We start from the raw sequence: 24,428 nt of genomic DNA, 5'->3' as shown, positions 1-24,428 counted from the left end.
CCTCCGGCACTGAGGACCCTCCTGGCCTCGAGGGCTGTGTCGCGCAAGAAGGGCCATGTCGCGAGAGAAGGTCCATGTCGCGACAGAAGGAAGGGCAGCCGCCCTCGCCCCCACTCAAGATGGCGGCCGCGCCTTCCCCTCACGACTCCACTTCCGGTCCCGTCCCGCTGACGCCGTGCTTGCGCGCTGACGTCACGCGCGTGCGTGCGTGCGTGCGTGCGGCGCCGCGCGCGCGGAGCGGGACAAGATGGCGGCGGGGCCGATCTCGGAAAGGAACCAGGGTGGGAGCGGCGGGACGGGCCCGGTGGCACCGGCGGCACGACGGGACTGGGGGAGCGCTGGGGGCACTCAGGGGGACACCGCGGGGGCGCTGGGGAGGCCTTGGGCGCACCAGGGGCGTGCTGGGTGCGTGGGGACCGCGGGGGTGCTGTGGAGACCTTGGGTACAGCCTGAGAGGGATGAGGGGTTCTTGATTATCCTGGAAGGGGCTGGAGAGGATTTTGAGCTCCTTGGGACACGGTGGGAGGCGCTGGGGGGAGCTCCGGGGTTGTGGTGGGCTGTGCTTTATTCCCGAAGGAAAAAAAGGGCCGGGGACCTCGTGGATTAAAGGCTGATGGGGAATGGGGCTCGGGTTCGTGGGGGTCCCGGTTCTGATCTCGGTTCCTCGCAGATGCCACGGTGTACGTGGGGGGCCTGGACGAGAAGGTCAGCGAGCCCCTGCTCTGGGAGCTGTTCCTGCAGGCAGGGCCGGTGGTCAACACGCACATGCCCAAGGACCGGGTCACGGGCCAGCACCAGGGTGAGGGAGCCCCAAAAGCACCGAGCCGGGGGTGGGATTGGGGTGTGCAACAGGGGGGATCATCCTCTGTCCCTCCAAGAGATGTCCCTCTCTTCGAGCTAGGTTTTATGAGCCCTCCAAATCTGTCACACCTGAGATAGCTCTGCTGCATAAAATTAACGGGATGGGTTTTGAGGTGCTGTTGGAAGCAGAAAAAAATGTTTAAAAAAGGCAAAATAACAAAGCTCTTACAGAGAAAAAGCTGAGCTAAGGGTAAGAGGTTCTTCCTTTTGCTAAACTCCACACAAAGCAATTATTCCCTTTGTTCTCTTCTTTTTTTAGTGAATTACTTAGGGGTCCAGGATTCCTGTCCTGAAATCATTTGGATTTCTGTCCTGAAATCTTCTGGATTTCTGTCCAAGATTTCTGTCCTGAAATCCTTTTGGGATCCAGGATTCCTGTCCTGAAATAATTTGGATTTCTGTCCTGAAATCTTTTGGATTTCTGTCCAAGATTTCTGTCCTGAAATCCTTTTGGGGTCCAAGATTTCTGTCCTGAAATCCTCTTGGGGTCCAGGATTCCTGTCCTGAAATCTTTTGGATTTCTGTCCAGGGTTTCTCTCCTGAAATCCTTTTGGGGTCCAGGATTTCTGTCCTGAAATCCTTTTGGGGTCCGGGATTTCCGTCCAGGGTTTCTCTCCTGAAATCCTTTTGGGATCCAGGATTCCTGTCCAGGGTTTCTCTCCTGAAATCCTTTCGGGGTCCCACCCGAAATGCCTCTGAGGTGTGTTGAGCCCTTTTGGGGTCCCACCTGAAATGCCCTTGAGGTGTGTTGAGCCCTTTTGGGGTCCCCCAGGCTACGGCTTCGTGGAGTTCCTGAGCGAGGAGGACGCCGACTACGCCATCAAGATCATGAACATGATCAAGCTCTACGGCAAACCCATCCGGGTCAACAAGGCCTCGGCCCACAACAAGAACCTGGACGTGGGCGCCAACATCTTCATCGGCAACCTGGACCCCGAGATCGACGAGAAGCTGCTCTACGACACCTTCAGCGCCTTCGGGGTCATCCTGCAGACCCCCAAGATCATGAGGGACCCCGACACGGGCAACTCCAAGGGTTACGCCTTCATCAACTTCGCCAGCTTCGACGCGTCGGACGCGGCCATCGAGGCCATGAACGGGCAGTACCTGTGCAACCGGCCCATCACCGTGTCCTACGCCTTCAAGAAGGACTCCAAGGGCGAGCGGCACGGCTCGGCGGCCGAGCGGCTGCTGGCGGCGCAGAACCCCCTGTCCCAGGCCGACCGGCCCCACCAGCTCTTCGCCGACGCGCCGCCGCCGCCCACCGTGCCCACGCCCGTGGTGACCGCGCTGGGGCCGGGGGTGACGCCGCCAGGTGGGTGACAGGGCAGGGGCCAGGGGGTGGCACTGCCCTGGTGCTGAAATTCTGGGTGTGTTTGCAAGGGAGTGATGGGTCTGACTCTGTGTGCCCAGAGGCTCGTTTGTTATTACATGGCATTGCACTAAGTGTAGTTGGATATGGAATAAATCAAATGTGTTCTGTAGAGGATATATGTATGTTATATATTCTATATTCTGTATATAGAATATGTAGTTGGATATAGAATTTAGACTATATAAAAATACTAAACTATATAAAAGTGCTATACTATATAAAAATACTATACTATATAAAAATGCTACACTATACTAAAATATTATATTAAAATACTATACTATACTGAAAATACTATACTATACTAAAAATGCTACACTATACTAAAAATGCTATACTATACTAAGATACTATACTATATAAAAATACTTTACTATACTAAAATACTATACTATATAAAAATACTTTACTATATAAAAATACTTTACTATATAAAAATACTTTACTATATAAAAATACTATACTATACTAAAGAATACAGAAAAGATACTGAATGCTAAAAAGATAATAATGCACAGAATATATAGAATATGTAGTTGAATATAGAATTTAGACTATATAAAAATACTAGACTATACTAAAAATACTATACTATACTAAAAATAATATACTATATAAAAATACTATACTATATAAAATACTTTACTAAAATACTATACTATATAAAAATACTTTACTATGCTAAAATACTATACTATATAAAAATGCTACACTATACTAAAAATGCTACACTATACTAAAGAATACAGGAAAGATACTGAATGCTAAGAAGATAATAACGAATAGAATATAGAATATATAGAGTAATCATTCTATGTAGAATATATAGTTGAAGATAGACTTTAGAACATATTAAAAATACTGTTCTATACTGAATACAGAAAAGATACTGAATGCTAAGAAGATAATAACGAATAGAATATAGAATATATAGAGTGATCATTCTGTATAGAATATATAGTTGGATATAGAGTTTAGAACATACTACAAGGTCCCAGCCAAGCGTTTTCTCCCCGTGCCATTGCAGGCCTGCCTCCCCCCGGCTCCTTCCCGCCGCCGGTGCCGCCGCCAGGGGCGCTGCCCCCCGGGATGCCCCCGGCCATGCCCCCCCCGCCGATGCCCCCGGGCGCCGGAGCCCCCGGGCCGCCCTCGGGAGCTGCCCCTGCCGGGGGGCACCCCCCTCACCCTCACCCCTTCCCGCCAGGAGGGATGCACCACCCAGGTAGGGCTGCTGCGAGGGCTGGGCACCCTCCTCCTCCTCCTCCTCCTGGCTGTCTTTCCCTTCTCCTTTTCCTTTCTTCCTCTCCTTCCTTTCTTCCTCTCCTTCCTTTCTTCCTCCTTTCCTTTCCTTTCCTTTCCTTTCCTTTCCTTTCCTTTCCTTTCCTTTCCTTTCCTTTCCTTTCCTTTTCCTTTCCCTTTCCCTTTCCTTCCCTTTTTCCTTCCCTTTTTCCTTCCCTTTTTCCTTCCCTTTTTCCTTCCCTTTTTCCTCTCCTCTCCTTCTCTCTCCTTTCCTTCTTTTTCCTTTCCTTCCCTCTCCTTCCCTTTCTCTCTTCCTTTTCCTTTCCTCTCCCCCTTCCCTTCCCTTCCCTTCCCTTCCCTTCCCTTCCCTTCCCTTCCCTTCCCTTCCCTTCCCTTCCCTTCCCTTCCCTTCCCTTCCCTTCCCTTCCCTCTCCTTTCCTTTTTTCCCTCCCCTCCCCTTCCCTCTTTTCCATACACTTCAATCCCTGCTACACAGTGACACTTCAAACAATTCAAACATGAACAAAATATTTACTTTCTGAATTAAGAACGAATTTTAACTGACTGGTCCATTTAACGAGTTAAGCATGTGGCATCCAGTAATTTTTTTTTTATAATTATCAAAATAGTGAAACACAGCCTGAGTGGGGGTTTTGTGGTTGCTGAAGGATCTGGGGAATTCAGGAAGTTTTTGCTGTCTGGGAGGCACCTGGGCAGGGAGGGATGGTTTTGCCTTGAGCTGGGGAGGTGTGGGAGGCAGGAAGGAAGGCAGGAGCTGATTTTGGCATTAATAATTGAATTCAACCACTTTTTTTCCCCTGATTCCCCACATTTTGGCCCTGTGATCCTGGGAAGGAGCTGTGGCTGCATCTCAGCTCTGTGTTCAAAAGCACAGATTTTGTGAAATGTGCAGTTTAATGAATCTCTGGGATTTGTTTGATCCTGTGGCTCCAGAGCCACCCTAATTAGGGAGCTTTGTGTGATCCTGCTCTGGCCATGCCAGGAACAGATGCTGCAGGGCCTGAGCAGAGCCAATTACACCTGAAAGGGAAAACCAGGCTCAGGAGGAAATAATCATTTATTTGTTTTTGGGTTTTTTTAATGGGATAATTGGGAGAAGGGAAGTTTGGGGGAACCCTGCCTGCCCCAACCTCCAGCTCTGGATTCCTTTGGGAACTTGTCCAAATTCTCCAGGGATGGGGATTCCTCCCTGCCCCAGGGCTGCACATTCTCTTTATCCCATCCCTTTCCCACCCACTTGCACCCAAACCCTTTCCTTTTCCTTTCAAACTCCGTGTTCCCTTCTCTTTAACCCCTTCTTGGCCCCCAGGATCCCCCTCTGCACCCATGATTTCCAAACCCAGCTGCAATTTCGACTCCTGGGGGGGCTCCCTGGCACCCCTAACCCCATCCTCCCCCCTCCCCAGGAATGCCACCCATGCAGGTGCACCACGGCCCCCCTGGCATGGGGCAGCACCACCCAGGACCACCAGGCTCAGGAGGGCAGCCCCCCCCCAGGCCCCCCCCGGGGATGCCACACCCGGGACCCCCCCCCCATGGGGCTCCCCCCTCGGGGGCCACACTTTGGATCTCCAATGGGTGAGTGGGGCCTGCTCTGGGCCAGGAGGAGGAGGGGGGTGAAGGAAAATCTGGGGGATCTGGCACCCCCCCCTACTTTGGGGTCTTCACAGGGCTTCCTCATTGGGACCCTGCAACCCCCCCATGGGGATAGCCCCAGTTTTGGGGTGGTTCTGGAGGCCCACGGGGGTCTTGGGAGCAATTCCTGATTTTGGGGAGTGTTTGCCAAGCTGGGGGGGGCACCCCTGGGTGTGGGTGGGGTGGGGTGGGCACCTCCAGGGAGCTTTGGGAAATGGGTTTGGATTTGGAAGTGGGTTCCTCCAGGGGGTTTTGGGGATCTCTGTCCTCTCCCCCTGGCACTGACCCCCCTCCCCTGTTTTTGGAGCAGTTCCTGATTTTGGGGAATATTTGCCAAGCTGGGTGGGCACCCCTGGGTGTGGGTGGGGTGGCACCTCCATGGAGTTCTGGGAGGTGGGTTTGGATCATGTTCCTGTAGGGGTTTTGGGGGGCTCTGTCCTTTCCCCCTGGCACTGACCCCCCTCCCCTGGTTTTGGAGCAATTCCTGATTCTGGGGAGTGTTTGCCAAGCTGGGTGGGGGGGAACCCCTGGGTGTGGGTGGGCACTGCCAGGGAGTTTTGGGAAATGGGTTTGGGCTGGTGGATCATGTTCCTGTAGGGGATTTGGGGGTCTCTGTCCTCTCCCCCTGGCACTGACCCCCCCTCCCCTGTTTTTGGAGCAATCCCTGATTCTGGGGAGTGTTTGCCAAGCTGGGTGGGCACCCCTGGGTGTGGGTGGGGTGGCACCTCCAGGGAGTTCTGGGAGGTGGGTTTGGGTTTGGGTTTGGGTTTGGGTTTCCTGCAGGGGGTTTGGGGATCTCTGTCCTTTCCCCTTGGCACTGCCCCCTGTTTTTGGAGCAATTCCTGATTCTGGGAGTGTTTGCCAAGCTGGGGGTGAGGGCACCTGCTGCATGTGGCACCCCTGGGTGTGGGTGGGGTGGGGTGGGCACCTCCAGGGAGCTTTGGGACGTGGGTTTGGGGGTCTCTGTCCTCTCCCCCTGCCACTGACCCCCCCCCGTTTTTGGAGCAATTCCTGATTTTGGGGAATATTTGCCAAGCTGGGTGGGGGGCACCCCTGGGTGTGGGTGGGGTGTGGTGGGCACCTCCAGGGAGCTTTGGGAGGTGGGTTTGGGGGTCTCTGTCCTCTCCCCTTGGAACTGACCCCCCCGTTTTTGGAGCAATTCCTGATTTTGGGGAGTGTCTGCCAAGCTGGGTAGGGGCACCAAGCTGGATGTGGGTGGGGTGGGGTGGGCACCTCCAGGGAGTTTTGGGAGGTGGGTCTGGGTTTGGATCATGTTCCTCCAGGGGTTTGGGGGATCTCTGTCCTCTCCCCCTGGAACTGACCCCTATTTTTGGAGCAGTTCCTGATTTTGGGGAATATTTGCCAAGCTGGGTGGGCACCCCTGGGTGTGGGTGGGGTGGGGTGGGCACTGCCAGGGAATTTTGGGAGATGGGTTTGGGTTTGGATCATGTTCCTCCAGAGGGTTTGGGGGTCTATGTCCTTTCCCCCTGGCAGTGACCCCCCTCCCCTGGTTTTGGAGCAGTTCCTGATTCTGGGGAGTGTTTGCCAAGCTGGGGGGGGGGGGCACTCCTATGTGTGGGTGGGCACCTCCAGGGAATTTTGGGAAGTGGGTTTGGATTTGGAAGTGGGTTCCTCCAGGGGGTTTTGGGGATCTCTGTCCTTTCCCCCTGGCACTGACCCTCCTGTTTTTGGAGCAATTCCTGATTTTGGGGAATATTTGCCAAGCTGGGTGGGGGGGGAACCCCTGGGTGTGGGTGGGCACTGCCAGGGAGTTTTGGGAAATGGGTTTGGGTTTGGATCATGTTCCTCCAGGGAATTTTGGGAAATGGGTTTGGGTTTGGATCATGTTCCTGTAGGGGTTTTGGGGGGCTCTGTCCTCTCCCCCTGGCACTGACCCTCCCCTGTTTTTGGAGCAATTCCTGATTCTGGGAGTGTTTGCTAAGCTGGGGGGGGCACTCCTGGGTGTGGGTGGGCACCTCCAGGGAATTTTGGGAGGTGGGTTTGGGTTTGGATCATGTTCCTCCAGAGGGTTTGGGGGTCTCTGTCCTCTCCCCCTGGCACTGACTCCCCTGTTTTTGGAGCAATCCCTGATTCTTTGCCAAGCTGGGTGGGGGGCACCTGCTGCATGTGGCACCCCTGGATGTGGGTGGGGTGTGGTGGGCACCTCCAGGGAGCTTTGGGAGGTGGGTTTGGGTTTGGATCATGTTCCTCCAGGGGGTTTGGGGGGCTCTGTCCTCTCCCCCTGGCACTGACCCCCCCTGCCCCCTGTTTTTGGAGCAGTTCCTGATTTTGGGGAGTGTTTGCCAAGCTGGGGTGGGGGGCACCTCCTGCATGTGGCACCCCTGGCTGTGGGTGGGGTGGGGTGGGCACCTCCAGGGAGCTTTGGGAGGTGGGTTTGGGGGTCTGTGTCCCCTGCCCTGGCACTGACCCCCCTCCCCTGTCCCCACAGGTCACCCTGGGCCGCTGCCTCACCACGGGCTCCGCGGGCCCCCCCCCGCTGATGCCGCCCCATGGCTACAATGGACCCCCCAGGCCCCCCCCCTACGGCTACCAGAGGGTCCCTCTGCCCCCTCGACCGGCCCAGAGACCCCCTGGAGTCCCCCCACGAGGGCCCCTGCGGGGACCCCTGCCCTGAGGGGGGCACCCTGTGCTCCCCAGCCCTCCCCAGCCCTTGGGAGCAACATTCCCACTCCTGCCAAGGCCTGGGGGCCATCCCCTGCTCCTCCCTTCCCTCCCCGTTTCTTCCCCCTCTTTGTTTTTATAGTTTTTTATTGTTTTTCATTTTCTTCCCTCTCCCCATCTCTTCCTTGTTTCTCTTCCCCTGGAAGCTTTTCCAAGCTTCCTTTTTACTGGGTTTTGTTGGTTTTGTATGAAAAGCAGTGGCCAACCACTTGCAAATAAAGGATTTAGGAACCAAAAGGGTTTCTGGATTGGGACTGAGATCTCTTCCCTGCTTGGGCCATTGGGAAGAGCGAGGCTGGAGGGATTTGGGGCAGAGCTGAGCCATGGTTTGATCCCTGCTCCTCCACCTGTGAGCCTGGAAGAGTGTGCTCCCTTCAGCTGCTCCAAGGAATGTCTGGATTCCCATTCTTGATCTGCTCAAATCCACGGAGCCGAGGTTGGACTCTGGAATATTTTGGTGCCAAGGTTTAAGCCAAAGTCAAACATTCCCCTGGGAAATCCTCAAAAGGTTTTTCCTGCCCCTGGGCAATGCCAGAGCCTCCAAGAGCTGGGAGTTTGTGGGAGGACATGGAAATGGGAATTTGCTGCTTCCTTCCTTCTTCATCCCTTCTTCATCTTCTTACAGCCAGGTGGGAGCCCAGGATGGGATGGAAGGGAAGGTTGGAACCCCCTCCTGATCCTTCACACGCAGAAATGTGGGGAGAAGCCCACGGGGATTGCTGGAATGAGTGGATTTAGGTGCCAGGGGTGGGAATGGGGCTTCCCTGTGGTGCTGAAGAAATCTCCAGCATCCAAAGGTTCCTGCCTGGATGCAGGGAGCCCCAGGGTGGCATTTCCCTGCTCCTGGGTCCTGGAAACCACCAGGGTCCCCCCAGGGCATGGACACCACCATCATCATCATCATCATCATCATCATCATCATCATCATCATCATCATCATCATCCCCTTCTCCCCTGGAGGCACCCACTGTCACCCCATTTTATCCCCTCATCCCTGGTGTTCTCCTGTCATTCCCAGTCACATCCTCTCTTCCCCCTGACTGCAATCCTTTGTCAGCCCTGACTTTCTCCCCTTTCCTCCCATTTTACCCCAGTTTTCATCCCATTCCCTTCATCTCTTCCCTATGCCTGAAATCGTTTATGAGCCCCGATTTTCTCCCCTTTCCTCCCATTTTACCCCAGTTTTTATCCCATTCCCTTCATCTCTTCCCTATGCCTGCAATCCTTTATGAGCCCTGATTTTCTCCCCTTTCCTCCCATTTCACCCCAGTTTTTATCCCATTCCCTTCATCTCTTCCCTATGCCTGCAATCCTTTATGAGCCCTGATTTTCTCCCTTTCCTCCCATTTCATCCCAGTTTTTATCTCATTCCCTTCATCTCTTTCCCAGTCACATCCTCTCTTCCCTATGCCTGCAATCCTTTGTCAGCCCCGATTTTCTCCCTTTTCCTCCCATTTTACCCCAGTTTTTATCCCATTCCCTTCATCTCTTTCCCAGTCACATCCTCTCTTCCCTATGCCTGCAATCCTTTGTCAGCCCCGATTTTCTCCCTTTTCCTCCCATTTTACCCCAGTTTTTATCCCATTCCCTTCATCTCTTTCCCAGTCACATCCTCTCTTCCCTGTGACTGCAATCCTTTGTCAGCCTTGATTTTCTCCCCTTTCCTCCCATTTCCTCCCAGTTTTTATCCCATTCCCCTCATCTCTTCCCTATGCCTCCAATCCTTTTTGAGCCCTGATTTTCTCCCCTTTCCTCCCATTTTACCCCAGTTTTTATCCCATTCCCTTCATCTCTTCCCCCTGACTGCAATCCTTTATGAGCCCTGATTTTCTCCCCTTTCCTCCCATTTCCTCCCAGTTTTTATCCCATTCCCTTCATCTCTTTCCCAGTTACATCCTCTCTTCCCTGTGACTGCAATCCTTTATGAGCCCTGATTTTCTCCCTTTTCCTCCCATTTCACCCCAGTTTTTATCCCATTCCCTTCATCTCTTCCCCCTGACTGCAATCCTTTATCAGCCCTGATTTTCTCCCCTTTCCTCCCATTTTACCCCAGTTTTTATCCCATTCCCCTCATCTCTTTCCCACATTTTGGGCCAGATGGGGCTCTCAGGACAAGAGGAGCCATTCTCTGTCCTCCTGCCCAGCCCTTTCCCTCTGATGATCCACACAACCGCCCTGGGGGCTCTGTGGTGGCAGTGGCACATGAGTCACAGGGTGCCTGAGGACGTGGCACTCCTTGTCCCCTCCCCTGTGATCCCTGCAGGGCACAGCCTGGATCCTGGTGCTGCTCATTTCTTCCACCCTTGTCCTGCACTTCCACCCCTCTTTTAGGGTTTTTTTGGGGTTATTTTTCCCCAATTATCAATGTCACAATTTGCTTCTCAGCTCGTGGATTTCTAAATCCTTCCCAATCCTTCCCAGACTGGTCCCCATCCTTTGTTTTTCCCAGTCTGAGGGGTGCAGTGCTAATGTTGATGGATCCTGACAGAATGTGAGGCTTTGGGGGTGGCACCCTGGAAATTGGGGAGGCATGAGGGGGGTTCAGGGAAGGTTGGGGCTCTGGGAATGTTGGGGTGCACATGAGGGAGCTCTGGGAATGCTGGGGTGCACATGAGGGAGCTCTGGGAATGTTGGGGTGCAGGATGAGGGGGCTCTGGGAATGTTGGGGTGCAGGATGAGGGGGCTCTGGGAATGTTGGGGTGCAGGATGAGGGGGCTCTGGGAATGTTGGGGTGCAGGGAAGGTTGGGGCTCTGGGAATGTTGGGGTGCACATGAAGGAGCTCTGGGAATGTTGGGGTGCAGGATGAGGGGGCTCTGGGAATGTTGGGGTTCAGGGAAGGTTGGGGCTCTGGGAATGTTGGGGTTCAGGGAAGGTTGGGGCTCTGGGAATGTTGGGGTGCAGTTAAGGGAGCTCTGGGAATTCTGGGGTGCAGGATGAGGGGGCTCTGGGAATGCTGGGGTGCAGGATGAGGGGGCTCTGGCAATGTTGGGGTGCAGGATGAGGGGGCTCGGGGAATGTTGGGGTGCAGGATGAGGGAGCTCTGGGAATGCTGGGGTGCACATGAGGGGGCTCTGGCAATGTTGGGGTGCAGGATGAGGGGGCTCTGGGAATGTTGGGGTGCAGGATGAGGGGGCTCTGGAAATGTCGGGGTGCAGTTAAGGGGGCTCTGGCAATGCTGGGGTGCACATGAGGGAGCTCTGGGAATGTCGGGGTGCAGGATGAGGGGGCTCTGGGAATGTTGGGGTGCACATGAGGGGGCTCTGGGAATGTTGGGGTGCAGGATGAGGGGGCTCTGGGAATGCTGGCATCCCACTAAAGGGGATCAGGGCGGATCTTGCTTGTGGGGTCACCCCAAATTCCCCCCACTTTTAGCTCAGCCAATCCCAGGAGCACCCAGCACCCCACAGCCCTGAGATTTTGGGGTATTTTGGTTTTTTTTTTTTTTTTGCAGCTCCCAATTTCCCACCCTCAGCAATCCATCCATGGAAAACGGGGGTGGCTTTGGACATCCCGTGCTGCAACGTGCATCTCCAGCCCTAAAAATTCCCTAAAAAAAAAAAAATCCATCGGTTTTTTTTTTTTTTTTTTTTGTGTGTCGCGTTGTAGCCTCGGGGCCGTGTCTGACCAGCCCAGGCGGGGACGATTTGATCCCAAAAAATCCCAATCCAGCCCCGCGGAGGCCGTGACTCAGCCGTGACGGGGGCGGGGGGCGGCAGCGCGGGTTGGGGGCGGGCTGAGCTTCACCGAGAGCTCCGGGGGGAGGTGGGGGGGTCCCCGCTTGATGCCCCCCACCCCTCCCGCATCCCCCCTGCACCCGCAGCCTCCGGAGCGGCTCCATCCCGGCGGCTCCATCGCGGGAACCGCGATCCCCGGCAGCTCCGCTTGCGCATCCCGGGGGATCCAGCGCTCCCCACCCCCGGTGGGCCGAGCCCCCCGCCCCCGCCGAGCCCCCCCCCGGTTCCCCGCGTGCCGTGGTTGATCCCTCCCTTCCCGGGGCTGCGCCGATGGACTCTCCCAGCGCTCCGTGTGTGCGGCGGAGGCTGCGGCGCTAGCGCTGGTACCCGGAGCATCCTCTGTCATCTCCTTCATCACCGGAGCATCCTTGCTCAAACCGGAGCATCCCCCTGGAGGAGCTGGAGCGGGGCGAGGGCTGAGCCAGGTAAGGGGGAACAAAAAATGGGTTTATAGCCCGCATCTCCCCCCCTCCTCCCCGCGGCGGCGTTAATCGGAGCCGCTGATGGATTCGGGGTTCGGCTTCTCCTTCCCCACTTGCTGTGGCCATTTTGTCCTGGAAAACCTCCCCGGGAGCCGGGCTCTGCCTTTGGATGTGCGTTTTTGGGGGGCTCCTCTCATGCTCCCCCCGCAGAGCAGCCGGAGGGGATCGGGAATTCGCCGCAGGGATGGGAGGGGGGAACCGGGGGGGTTTTGGGGAAGGGGTAGCGGGGGGGGGGATGTTGGGGGGTGACCTTGGACACGAGCGGCTCCCAACTCTCCCCCCTTGTCGCCATGTTCCTGGCGTTCCGCAGGGAGCCTGGGGGCTGCAGGGCTGGGGGGGGGGATGCAGCCCCCCCATCCTGGGACTCTCGGGGGTTTTGGGGTGCACGGTTCCATCCACCCTCGGCTCCTCTTGGAGGAGACAGATCCAGAGCCCATAACCTTGTGCAGGGCTGTCCAACGCCACGGCGGGGCTGCAGGGCCAGCGCCGTGTTCAGCCCCCAAAATGGGCATTTTTGGGGCATCTCCCCGGCTCCCACATGCCAGGGATCGTGCTCTGGGGCATTTCTGGCTCTCTTGTGGGATCAAAGCCCCCGATCTCAGCCAGCTCCGGCTCCTGGCGTCGGCTCGGCCGCTCGAGGCTCCCCGGTTGGTGCGGCCGCTCTCTGTCACACGGAGCCAGCCGTGACCTTGCTCCCCCAGCCCATCCTCTTCCTCACCGTGCTCCCAGCCTCTCCCTGCTCCCCCTTCCTCCTCCCGACCCCCAGCACCTCCTGGGCTGTGCAATGCCGGCCCCGCATGGGCAGATTCCAAAGGGAACCTCGAGCCTGGCTGGAGCGAGATGACCTTGGTCAGGGATCCAGGAGCCCCGGGGAGGGGACTGGGGTCTCCCTGCAGCCGGGGGGGGGAATTTGCCGTTTTATCCTCTAGAACCACCTGCCTGCCCGTGCCGTGCCGCAGCCCCCCTCCCTGCAGCCTTCCCAAAGAGCTCCATTCTAAATTTAGCGTCCCTGCGTGCCCTGTCCCCTCTCCTGGCCAGGGGGGGACACGACGCCGGCTGCGTCCCTCTGCTCTCCGCTCCTTCCCGCCTGGCCAGAGATAAAAATAACGCTTGGGGGGGGGGGGGGTGGGGGGGTCGCGACAGCCCCCGAGGGTGGAGGAGCAGCAGCACCGGGGGCTGGGGGGCTGCAGGTCCGTCCCTGTCACGAGCCGAGCCGGGCTCTGTGCAGTGGGTGTGGGGAAGAGGGGGTGGCGTGCTGGGATGTGAGGGGACAAGGAGATGCCACCCCCAGGTATTTGGGTGCCCCTTTCCTCCCCCCGGGGGACTCATGGTCCCCCCCAGCCCCCTTTGGCCGGGTCAGCAGGTGCCAGGGCTGGCGTCTCCTGCAGTAAATCCTGCCTGGCAGCTCCTGCAGTGAGCGTGGCCTGGCACACTCGGGTCATTGTCACTCGAGGGGATCCTCTGAGGGGCTCCTGTGCCCCGGGCCACCCAGCCAGGGCGGTGCTGGGAGGGTTTGGGAACCTTCTGACCTCCTCATCCTCCCTGTGGTGCCCAGGGGAATGGGGAGCTTCAGCCCAGACCTTGTTCTTTGGGGTGACTCTCAGTCCTGGGGTGCTGAGGGGCGGCTGAGTCCCTGCTGTCCCCCTGTGCCTTGGGATGAGGGCAGAAGGGATGGATCCAGGGGGACTGGGGGGTCCCAGGGAGCCCCCCAGGTGAGGGGAAGGGGCTGCCATGGAACCAGCCCCTCTCAGCCTGTCCCCACCCCAGCCCCACCTGCTGCTTCACCAGGGGGTCCCCAAACCACAGACCCACAGAATGATGAGGTGGGAAGAGCCCTCTAAGGTCAGAGAGTCCAACCCATGCCCTAACACCTCAACTGTAGCACCCAGTGCCATGTCAGTCTTCTTTTAAACACATCCAGAGATGATGATTCCATCACCTCCCTGGGAAGAGCATTCCAGTGCTTCATTATTCTTTCAGTGAAAATTTCTTTCCCTAATATCCAACTGGGAAGACAATTCCAGTACTTTATTATTCTTTGGGTGAAATTTTTTTTTTTTCCCCTAACATCCAACCCACCCCTTCCCTGACGCAGCTTGAGACTGTGTCCTCTAATCCTCCTGTTTCCATCTGAGATGCAGAAAAACCGCGAGGTGACACTCGGGGCCACCACCACCCCAGTCAGCCTTGCTTTTCTCTGGGCTTCCCAGGTCCAGGCTGGCATCCAGGGTCCTCCCGCCCCCCATTCCACCACGGATGGGTGGCTCCACCACCCCTGTCCCCTCACCCCGGGCCTGAGGGCGCAGCCCCCGCAGCAGAGACACCCCCAGCCCCCGCAGCAGCCCCGAGCCAGCCCCGAGGGCACCATGGAGGAGTCGTTCCGGGACCGGACCGCCTTCATCCGCGGCGCCAAGGACATCGCCAAGGAGGTGAAGAAACACGCGGCCAAGAAGGTGAGCAGGGGCATGGACCGAGTGCAGGACGAGTACACCCGCCGCTCCTACTCCCGCTTCGAGGAGGAGGAGGACGATGAAGACTACGCGCCCCAGGACGGCTACTACAGAGGGGGCGAGGGCGCCAACGAGGAGGAGGGGGTGTCCAGCGACGCCACGGAAGGCCACGATGAGGAGGATGAGATCTACGAGGGCGAATACCAAGGGATCCCCCGGCAGGAGTCGCTGAAGGGCGGGGAGCGCCTGGGGGCCGCGGCGGCCGCCGGAGCTTTCGATGACAGCGAGGGGCAGCGGAGGAAGGACCGGGAGGAGCTGGCGCAGCAGTACGAGCTCATCCTGCAGGAATGCGGCCACGGCCGCTTCCAGTGGACCCTCTACTTTGTCCTGGGCCTGGCCCTGATGGCTGACGGCGTGGAGATCTTTGTGGTGGGCTTCGTCCTGCCCAGCGCCGAGAAGGACATGTGCCTGTCCGACTCCAACAAGGGCATGCTGGGTGAGGAGAGGGGCACGGGGGGCACGCAGGGGGGGACAGGAGGGTCAGGGGGAGGTGTGGGGAGATGGGGAATGTAGGGGGACATGAGGACACATTGAGGAGCACAGGAGGGTGTGGAGGGGGAAGGACATGGGGGGCTCAGGAAGATGTGGGGGGGGTCATAGGGGCTGTGGAAGAACACAGGAAGAATTGGGAGGCCATGGGGTGTGGGGACCAGGAAGAAGTGGGAGGCCATGGGGGCCAGGAAGGGATATGGGGACCAGGAAGAATTGGGAGGCCATGGGGTGTGGGACCAGGAAGAATTGGGAGGCCATGGGGTGTCCAGGAAGGGATGTGGGGACCAGGAGGAACTGGGAGGCCATGGGGTGTGGGACCAGGAAGAATTGGGAGGCCATGGGGTGTCCAGGAAGGGATGTGGGGTCCAGGAAGAACTGGGAAGCCATGGGGTCCAGGAAGGGATGTGGGGCTCCCACCATCCTCCTCCCAGTCCCACACTGGTCCCCACATGAGCAATGGCTGAAATTTGGGCTGGCCAGTGGATGCTGAGGCTGGGTTTGGGGGGCCTTATTCCATGGCTTCCCCCTTCTCTGTGATGCCTGCCAGAGCCTGACACCCCCCAGACCCCAGGGGACACCAGTGCCCCCCATCCCTGAGCTGTGGCAACCTTGGGACAGGGGGCAGGGCTGGGTGAGGGGGTCCTGGGGGCTCTTGTCCCACAGTCCTTGAGCAGAGCAGGGCACAACAGGGAATTCTGTCCCCTCCCCTCAAGGGCGCCCAGCATTTCAGGGAGAGGGTCCCATGATGCTCCCCCTGCTCCAGGCGACTCGGGGTGCGGGTCCCTGTGTCCCCCAGCCCTGACCTCGCTGTGTGTCCCCTCCCCAGGGCTCATCGTGTACCTGGGCATGATGGTGGGCGCGTTCGTGTGGGGCGGGCTGGCCGACCGGCTGGGCCGAAGGCAGTGCCTCCTCATCTCCCTCTCCGTCAACAGCGTCTTCGCCTTCTTCTCCTCCTTCGTCCAGGGCTACGGCACCTTCCTCTTCTGCCGCCTGCTCTCGGGCGTGGGGTAAGGGGGGCCCAGCTCTTGGCTTTGCTTCCTTCGTCCCCCAGACCCAGGAAGGAATGGGGAATCTGATTCTGTGTTCTCAGGAGGCTAATTTGTTATTTTATGATATTAGATTATGTTAAAGAATGCTAAACTGTACTACACTAAAGAATACAGAAAGGACACTTAAAGGAGAGGCCAGCTTTTGTATTTTTGTCCCCCCCAGAGGAAGGAAGGAAGGATGAATCTGATTCTGTGTTTTCAGAAGGCTAATTTGTTATTTTATGATCCTATATTATATTAATATTAACTATACTACACTAAAGAATACAGAAAGGATACTTACGGGGGAGGCCAGCTTTTGTATTTTTGTCCCCCCCAGAGGAAGGAAGGAAGGATGAATCTGATTCTGTGTTTTCAGAAGGCTAATTTATTATTTTATTATATGATATGATATGATATTATATTATGATACTATATTATATTAATATTAACTATACTATACTAAAGAATACAGAAAGGATACCTACAGGAAGGGCCAGCTGTTGTATTTGTGTTCCCCCCAGAGGAAGGAAGGAAGGAATGATGAATCTGACTCTGTGTTCTCATAAAGCTAATTTATTATTTTATGATATGATATGATATTATATTATGATATTATATTATGATATTATATTAACTATACTATACTAAAGAATACAGAAAGGATACTTAGAGGGGAGACCAGTTGTTGTATTTGTGTTCCCCCCAGACAAAGGAAGGAATGATGGATCTGATTCCATGTTCTCAGAAAGCTAATTTATTATTTTATGATGCTATATTATATTATGATACTATATTATATAAATATTAACTGTACTATACTAAAGAATACAGAAAGGAGACTTACAGAAGGTTAAAAAGATAATAATGAAAAACTTGTGGCTCTCTCCAGAGTCCCCAGTTGGCCCCAGTTGGCCATTGAGTGAAAACAACTCACAGCAGAGACCAATGAAACAACCACCTGTGGGCAAGCAACTTCCAAACCACATTCCAAAGCAGCAAAACACAGGAGAAGCAAACCACATAATTACTGTTCTCCTTTTCCTCTGAGGCTTCTCAGCTTCCCAGGAGAAAAATCCTGGGCAAAGGGATTTTCCCAGAAAATGTGAATTGCACACAGGGACCCGCAGAGCAGGGGCCGATCCCCGCTGCGTGTGGTGGGGCAGGGGGTGATGCTGCTCCCTCCCCTCCATCCCCAGCATCGGCGGCTCCATCCCCATCGTCTTCTCCTACTTCTCGGAGTTCCTGGCGCAGGAGAAGCGCGGGGAGCACCTGAGCTGGCTCTGCATGTTCTGGATGATCGGGGGCATCTACGCGTCCGCCATGGCCTGGGCCATCATCCCGCACTACGGTAGGAGCCCTGGGCCGGTGGCACACGGGGGGTGAGCCGGGGCTCGGCCCCACCACCGTGTCCTGTCCCCCCTGTCCAGGCTGGAGCTTCCAGATGGGCTCTGCGTACCAATTCCACAGCTGGAGGGTTTTCGTCCTCGTCTGCGCCTTCCCCTCGGTCTTCGCCATCGGGGCGCTCACCACCATGCCGGAGAGCCCACGCTTCTACCTTGAGGTGGGGTCTGGGGCGGAATTCAGGGAATTTGGGGTGAATCAGGGAGCTGGAGTGGGTCCCCAGGAAGGGACGCCCAGGGGGTGGTGAGGCCTGGACAGGAAGCCCCAGGTGGGTTTTGGAGAGGGGTGGAACTGGGCAGGAACCCCCCAAGCAGATGATGGGACCCAGAGGGATGAGGGGACCCTGAGATGATGAAGATGATGGAGGGGTCCCCACGTGGGTGGTAGAACCCAGGTGGATGGGGAGACCTTGAGGAGGTGATGAAGATGATGGAGGGATCCCCAGGTGGGTGGTCGAACCCAGGTGGATGGGAGGACCCTGAGGAGGTGATGAAGATGAAGATGAGGATGAGGGAGGGATCCCTGGGTAGGTGGTAGGACTTAGGTGGGTGGTGGAACCCATAGGGATGAGGGGACCCTGAGGAGGTGATGAAGATAAAGATGAGGGGGGGATCCTCGGGTGGGTGCTGGAACCCAGGCAGGGACAGCTGATGGGGGGTCAGGGTCCAGGTTTGGGGTGTCCCAGGGTGACCTGGGACCCGTCCCTGCCCTCACAGAACGGGAAGCACGACGAGGCCTGGATGGTGCTGAAGCAGGTCCATGACACCAACATGAGGGCCAAGGGCCACCCCGAGAGGGTCTTCTCGGTAAGGACCCCCCAGGGCTGACCCCCCCTGGGGTCCCCAGCACCCCAGGTGAGGGTGGGGTGTCCTCCAGGAGCAGGGGTGCAATTCCCACCTCTGGGAAAAGCACCACCAGGGGAATGCTGCTGTAACAAGTGGGGAAACTGAGGCACAGCTGGGTGCTGGTGGAGGATTTGGGTGCAAGATGGGAGGTTTTGGGTGCAAGGAGTGAAGTTTTTGGTGGCTTCCTGGTGTCCCCAATCTGTCCCACCCACAGGTCACCCACATCAAGACCATCAAGCGGGAGGACGAGCTCATCGAGATCCAGTCGGACACCGGGACGTGGTACCGGCGCTGGCTGGTCCGATGCCTCAACCTGTCCCAGCAGGTGAGGCCGGGGCCACCCAGGGCTCCCTGTGCCCCCTGCCACCTCCCGTGTCCTTGTCACCTCCCGTGTCCCTGCGCAGGTCTGGAGCAACTTCCAGCAGTGCTTCGTGCCCGAGTACCGGCGGGTGACGCTGATGATGATGGCGGTGTGGTTCACCATGTCCTTCAGGTGCTGCGGGGTGCGGTGGGGTGGGATCCGTGGGATGGGATCAGTGGGATGGGAACCATGGGATCAATGGGATGGGATCAATGGGATCAATGGGATGGGATCAATGGGATGGGAACCATGGGATCAATGGGATCAATGGGATGGGATCAATGGGATGGGAACCGTAGGATCAATGGGATGGGATCCAGGGAATCAATGGGATGGGATCGATGGGATGGGATCAATGGGATCAATGGGATGGGATCAATGGGATGGGAACCGTGGGGACCATGGGATCAATGGGATGGGATGGGATCAATGGGATGGGAACCGTAGGATCAATGGGATGGGATCAATGGGATGGGATGGGATGGGATGGGATGGGATGGGATGGGATGGGATGGGATGAGATCAATGGGATGGAATTGATGAGACGGGATGGGATGGGATGGGATGGGATGGGATGGGATGGGATAGGATGTGATCAATGGGATGGGATGGGATTGGATGGGATGGAATCAATGGAATGGGATGAGATGAGATCCATGGGACAGGACGGGATGGGATGGAATAGGATGGGATGGAATTGATGAGATGGGACGGGATGGGATGGGATCCATGGGATCGATGGGATGGGATGGGATCAATGGGGTGGAATTGATGAGATGGGATGGGATGGGATGGGATAGGATGGGATCAATGGGATGGGATCCATGGGATCACAGGGATGGGATGGAATGGGACAGGATCCATGGGATGGGATGGGATTGGATGGGATCCATGGGATGAGATGGGATCGATGGAATTGGATGGGATGGGATCCATGGGATGGGATGGGACGGAATGGGACGGGATCCATGGGATGGGATGGGGCAGCATGGAGCAGGATGTGATGGAACAAATATCCCTGGGATAGCCCTGGGAGCCCCGGGCCAGCTCTGGCAAGCCCAGGTGTGTGGTGCCCGCTCACCCCTGTCCCCGCAGCTACTACGGGCTCACCGTGTGGTTCCCGGACATGATCAAGCACCTGCAGAGCATCGAGTACGCGTCGCGCACCAAGCTCTTCACGCGCGAGAAGGTTCGGCACTTCACCTTCAACTTCACCCTGGAGAACCAAGTGCACCGTGGTGGGGAGTATTTCAACGACAAGTGAGCGAGGGGAGGCTGGGCCTGGCCTTGCTGAGCTTGGGGCTGAGCTTGGGGGGCAGCTGGGCTCTCCTTCTTGTCCCTCCCTGTGCAGGTTCATCGGGCTGAAGATGAAGTCGGTGACGTTCGAGGACTCGCTCTTTGAGGAGTGCTACTTCGAGGACATCACTTCCAGCAACACCTTCTTCAAGAACTGCACCTTCATCTCCACCGTCTTCTACAACACAGGTGGGGCAATGGGGTCCCCGGGAGGGGGTGACCCATCAGGGTGGCCCCCGGGGTTTGGATGGAGATGGATGTGGGCCACAAGCTTGGAGGAAGGTCAGGAAAGCCCCCAGTGCCATGATGGAGTTGGGGTGGCAGAGATAACCTGACCCACCAGGGTTTGGATGGAGATGGATGTGGGCCACCAGCTTGGAGGAAGGTCAGGAAAGCCCCCAATGACATGATGGAGTTGGGGTGGTAGAGATAACCTGACCCACCAGGGTTTGGATGGAGTTGGGGGTGGGCCACCAGCTTGGAGGAAGGTCAGGAAAGTCCTCGATGGCATGATGGAGTTGGGGTGGTAGAGATAACCTGACCCACCAGGGTGTTCCCCAGGGTTTGGATGGAGTTGGGGGTTGGCCACCAGTGTGGAGGAAGGTCAGGAAAGTTCTCGATGCCATGATGGAGTTGGGGTGGCAGAGATAACCTGACCCACCAGGGTTTTGATGAAGATGGGGGTGAGCCACCAGGTTGGAGGAAGGTCAGGAAAGCCCCCAGTGCCATGATGGAGTTGGGGTGGTAGAGATAACCTGACCCACCAGGGTTTTGATGAAGATGGGGGTGAGCCACCAGCTTGGAGGAAGGTCCCCAGTGGCACCATGGAGTTGGGGTGGCAGAGATAAGGAGCAGAGTGGTCCCCAAGGAGGTGATGGAGGTGTGGCTGACCCACCAGGTGGGGTGAGAGGGTTCAGCAGGTGTGCACGGGGAGGGGGTGACCCCGTGGCCCCACTGTGCCCCCAGATCTGTTCGAGTACAAGTTCATCAACAGCCGGGTGGTGAACAGCACGTTCCTGCACAACAAGGAGGGCTGCCAGCTGGACTTCAGCGACGACAACAACGCCTACATGATCTACTTTGTCAGCTTCCTGGGCACCCTGGCCGTGCTCCCCGGGAACATCGTCTCGGCCCTGCTCATGGACAAGATCGGCCGCCTGCGCATGCTGGGTGGGCAACGGGACGGGCTCGGGGCAGCCTTGGTGGGGCTGAGGGGTCCTGGAGGTGCCTTCAGCCCAAACCAGGCTCTTGATCTTCCTGAGCCACCACCATCACCTTTACCTTGGTGGGTCACCCCATCTCCATCACCCCTCTGAGGAATTTCCTGCTCCTCCTCCCACCCGTTGGTCACCTCCATCTCTGGTGGCCTCTTGGGGACCTCCTGGTGGGTCACCCCCATCTCTTGACCCACCACCATCACATTTACCTTGGTGGGGTAAAGTCCATCAACCCTTTGGGGACTTTCCTCATCCTCCTCCCACCTCTGGTGATTTCTTGGGGACCTCCTGGTGGGTCACCCCCATCTCTTGACCCACCACCATCACCTTTACCTTGGTGGATCACCCCACCTTCATCCATCACCCCTTTGGGGACTTTCCTCATCCTCCTCCCACCCATTGGTCAATTCCATCTCTGGGGACCTCCTGGTGGGTCACCCCCAGCTCTTGATCCATCACCTTTACCCTGGTGGGTCACCACGCCTCCATCACCCTTTGAGGACGTTCTTCATCCTCCTCCCACCCGTCGGTCACCTCCATCCCTGGGGACCTCTTGGGGACCTCCTGGGGACCTCCTGGTGGGTCACCCCCATCTCCCTCTCCCTTTTGGGACTCTCAGTCCCGACCTCGTGCCTCAGTTTCCCCGCGCTCTGACGTGTCCACGTGTCCCCCAGCTGGCTCCAGTGTCATGTCCTGCATCAGCTGCTTCTTCCTGTCCTTTGGCAACAGCGAGTCTGCCATGATCGCCCTGCTCTGCCTCTTTGGGGGGGTCAGCATCGCCTCCTGGAACGCGCTCGACGTGCTCACCGTGGAGCTCTACCCCTCTGACAAGAGGTGAGGCCATGGGATGCAGGTTTTGGGTGCATGGAGTGAAGTTTTGGGTGCTGGGTGAGACGTTCTGGGTGCTGAGTGGGAGGTTTGGGGTGCCGGGTGCCCATTTCAGGGTTTGGAGTTTCCATTTTGGGGTGCTGGGTGCCAGCTGTGGGTTCCCAGCTGTTTCTGGGTGCTGCCTGCCAGCCCTGGTACTCATTTTGGGGTGCTGGGTGCCTGTCTAAGGATTTTGACTTCCCATTTCAGGATTTGGAGTTCCCATTTTAGGGTTTGGAGTTCCCATTTTGGGGTGCTGGCTGCCCATTTAAGGGTTTTGAATTCCCATTTTGGGGTGCTGGGGTGCTGAATGCCGATCTAAGGGTTTGGAGTTCCCATTTTGGGGTGCTGGGTGCCCATTTCAGGGTTTTGAATTCCCATTTTGGGGTATTGGGTGCCCATTTCAGGGTCTGGAGTTCCCATTTTGGGGTGCTGGGTGCCCCTTTCAGGGTCTGGAGTTGCCATTTTGGGGTGTTGGGTGCCCCTTTCAAGATTTGGAGTTCCCATTTTGGGGTGTTGGGTGCCCATTTCAGGATTTTGACTTCCCATTTTGGGGTTTGGAGTTCCCATTTTGGGGTGCTGGGTGCCTATTTAAAGGTTTTGAATTCCCATTTTGGGGTGCTGGGTGCCCATTTCAAGATTTGGAGTTGCCATTTTGGGGTGCTGGGTGCCTATTTAAAGGTTTTGAATTCCCATTTTGTGGTGTTGGGTGCCCACTTTGGAGCGCCCAGGCGCCCATTCCAACCCTCCAGGTGCCAATTCCGCGGTACCACCTGCGCTCTGCAGGTACCCCCTGAGCCTGAGCACCCACCCCTACCCCCGGGGGGTGCCCCCACCAACCCCAACCCTCCTCATCCTCCCCAGGACGACGGCCTTTGGCTTCCTGAACGCCCTGTGCAAGCTGGCAGCCGTGCTGGGCATCAGCATCTTCACCTCCTTCGTGGGCATCACCAAGGCCGTGCCCATCCTCTTTGCCTCAGCCGCTCTGGCCCTCGGCAGCTCCCTGGCCCTCAAACTGCCCGAGACGAGGGGCCAGGTCCTGCAGTGATGGGGGGCTGGGGGAGAGGGACCCCCACCCTCCCCTTTCCCTGGGGTACCCCCCAAAATCCAGCATTTCCCCCCCCCCCTCTCTCCTCTCCATCTCCTCGTGCCCCCGGGGTTAGTTCTGCGTTAGACACTGTGAAACGTCTTCTTGGAGCATTTGGGATCTTTTTCATTTGCACTTGGACCCAACCACCCCCCCCCCAAAAAAATCCCCTCTGTACCCCCAAAGCCTCCCTGACATCCCCCCCCCCCCCAAAATTCCGCCCCATGAGCCCCAGTTCTCCCCCTCAGAGCCTCCCCAGTTTCTTTTCTCGGTGTCACCCCCTGTGTGAGTTGCTGCTCATTCCTGGGGGGCTTTAGGGGACAGGATTTAGAGGGGGGGGGCCCCGACCCTCTGAACCCCCCCCCCAAAATCTCTGTGCACCCCCAAATCCTTGCTGAGCCAAGGAGGAGGAAGCAGTGGGAGCCCCCTGTGCCTCAGTTTCCCCATCCCCAGCAGGGTCCCCCCCAAACCCCCACAGATTTTTTGGGGGGGGGGGGGGGTTTGAGAGCCCTTGGGGCGCCTCGGGGTGGGAGGGGGAGCAGAAAATATTGGGGTGCAGCTCCCTTTGGGGGGTGCAGCTCCCTTTGGGGGGTGCAGCTCCCTTTGGACCCCCTTGACAATTTGAGGGTGCCCCCCCCCACTTTAAAGCACATGCCCCCCCCCCCCCAAGATGCCCCAATTTTGGGGTGCCCCCCCCCCCCCAATTTTCAGGGTGCAAAGCACAGCTCCCCCCCCCCCCCCCCATGGTCTCATTTGGGGTGCAGCAGTGGGGGATCCCCAAAACTGCCAGTTAGGGATTTTTAACTGATTTTTAAAGGATTTTCCCCGTTTGAGGGAGGATGGTGTGGGTCAGGGGGGGCTCCCTGCACCCCCTTTCCCTCCTCCCTGCGCCCCAAGTCCCCCCCACATCCCCTATTAATAATCCCCTATTCCTTTTTCCTCCCCCCACCCCAAAACCACCAGCGGTTTGCAAAGCACAAACAGCCCCTAAACCCCCCCCCCAAAAAAGAAAAAAATCGGGGTACAAGGGGTCCCCAGTGCTCAAATCGGGGTTCAGGGGGGGGTCCCAGTGCTGTGTCCCCTCAAAATTTGGGGTTTGGGGGGGTCCCTCATGCTCTGCCCCTTTCCCATAGGGTCGGGCAGAGCTGGGGGGCCCCCCCAGCCCCAGGGCAGCCCCCCCCCCATTCCAAGCAGCCCCCCCCGTGTGCTTTGTCCCCTCCTTGGTGTAGCTGGTCCTTGGGGGGCCCCCCCCGGCCCCCCCCTGTAGCTCTGTCGTGCCGTGCTGTAGTTT

General features: G+C 57.1%; 2 protein-coding genes across 2 annotated transcripts; both read left to right on the top strand.

Moving 5' to 3' along the window:
• Positions 1-94: 94 nt before the first annotated feature.
• SF3B4 (splicing factor 3b subunit 4) lies at positions 95-8,050 on the top strand. The gene is given in 8 exon segments (XM_071417325.1): positions 95-281; positions 671-799; positions 1,634-2,176; positions 3,264-3,458; positions 4,903-5,021; positions 5,023-5,074; positions 7,581-7,615; positions 7,617-8,050. Coding segments are annotated over 8 exon segments (1,257 nt in total). The 5' UTR covers positions 95-247; the 3' UTR covers positions 7,767-8,050.
• A 3,511-nt stretch (positions 8,051-11,561) lies between these two features.
• Positions 11,562-24,050, top strand: SV2A (synaptic vesicle glycoprotein 2A). The gene is made up of 13 exons (XM_071417405.1): positions 11,562-11,973; positions 14,241-14,976; positions 15,859-16,039; positions 17,260-17,411; positions 17,491-17,624; positions 18,181-18,270; positions 18,524-18,634; positions 18,714-18,802; positions 19,766-19,930; positions 20,022-20,155; positions 20,933-21,136; positions 21,858-22,017; positions 22,915-24,050. The coding sequence occupies exons 2-13, from the start codon at positions 14,397-14,399 to the stop codon at positions 23,096-23,098; spliced, it is 2,184 nt and encodes a 727-aa protein (XP_071273506.1). The 5' UTR covers positions 11,562-11,973; positions 14,241-14,396; the 3' UTR covers positions 23,099-24,050.
• The last annotated feature ends 378 nt before the right edge of the window (positions 24,051-24,428 follow it).

Source organism: Agelaius tricolor, unplaced genomic scaffold, assembly GCF_023055355.1.
Source record: "Agelaius tricolor isolate 1412-34295 unplaced genomic scaffold, bAgeTri1.0.p SCAF_69, whole genome shotgun sequence".
Classification (NCBI taxonomy): Eukaryota; Metazoa; Chordata; class Aves; order Passeriformes; family Icteridae; genus Agelaius; species Agelaius tricolor.
The sequence above is the reverse complement of the archived record's forward strand: the minus strand, read 5'-3'. Positions and strand labels throughout refer to the sequence as shown.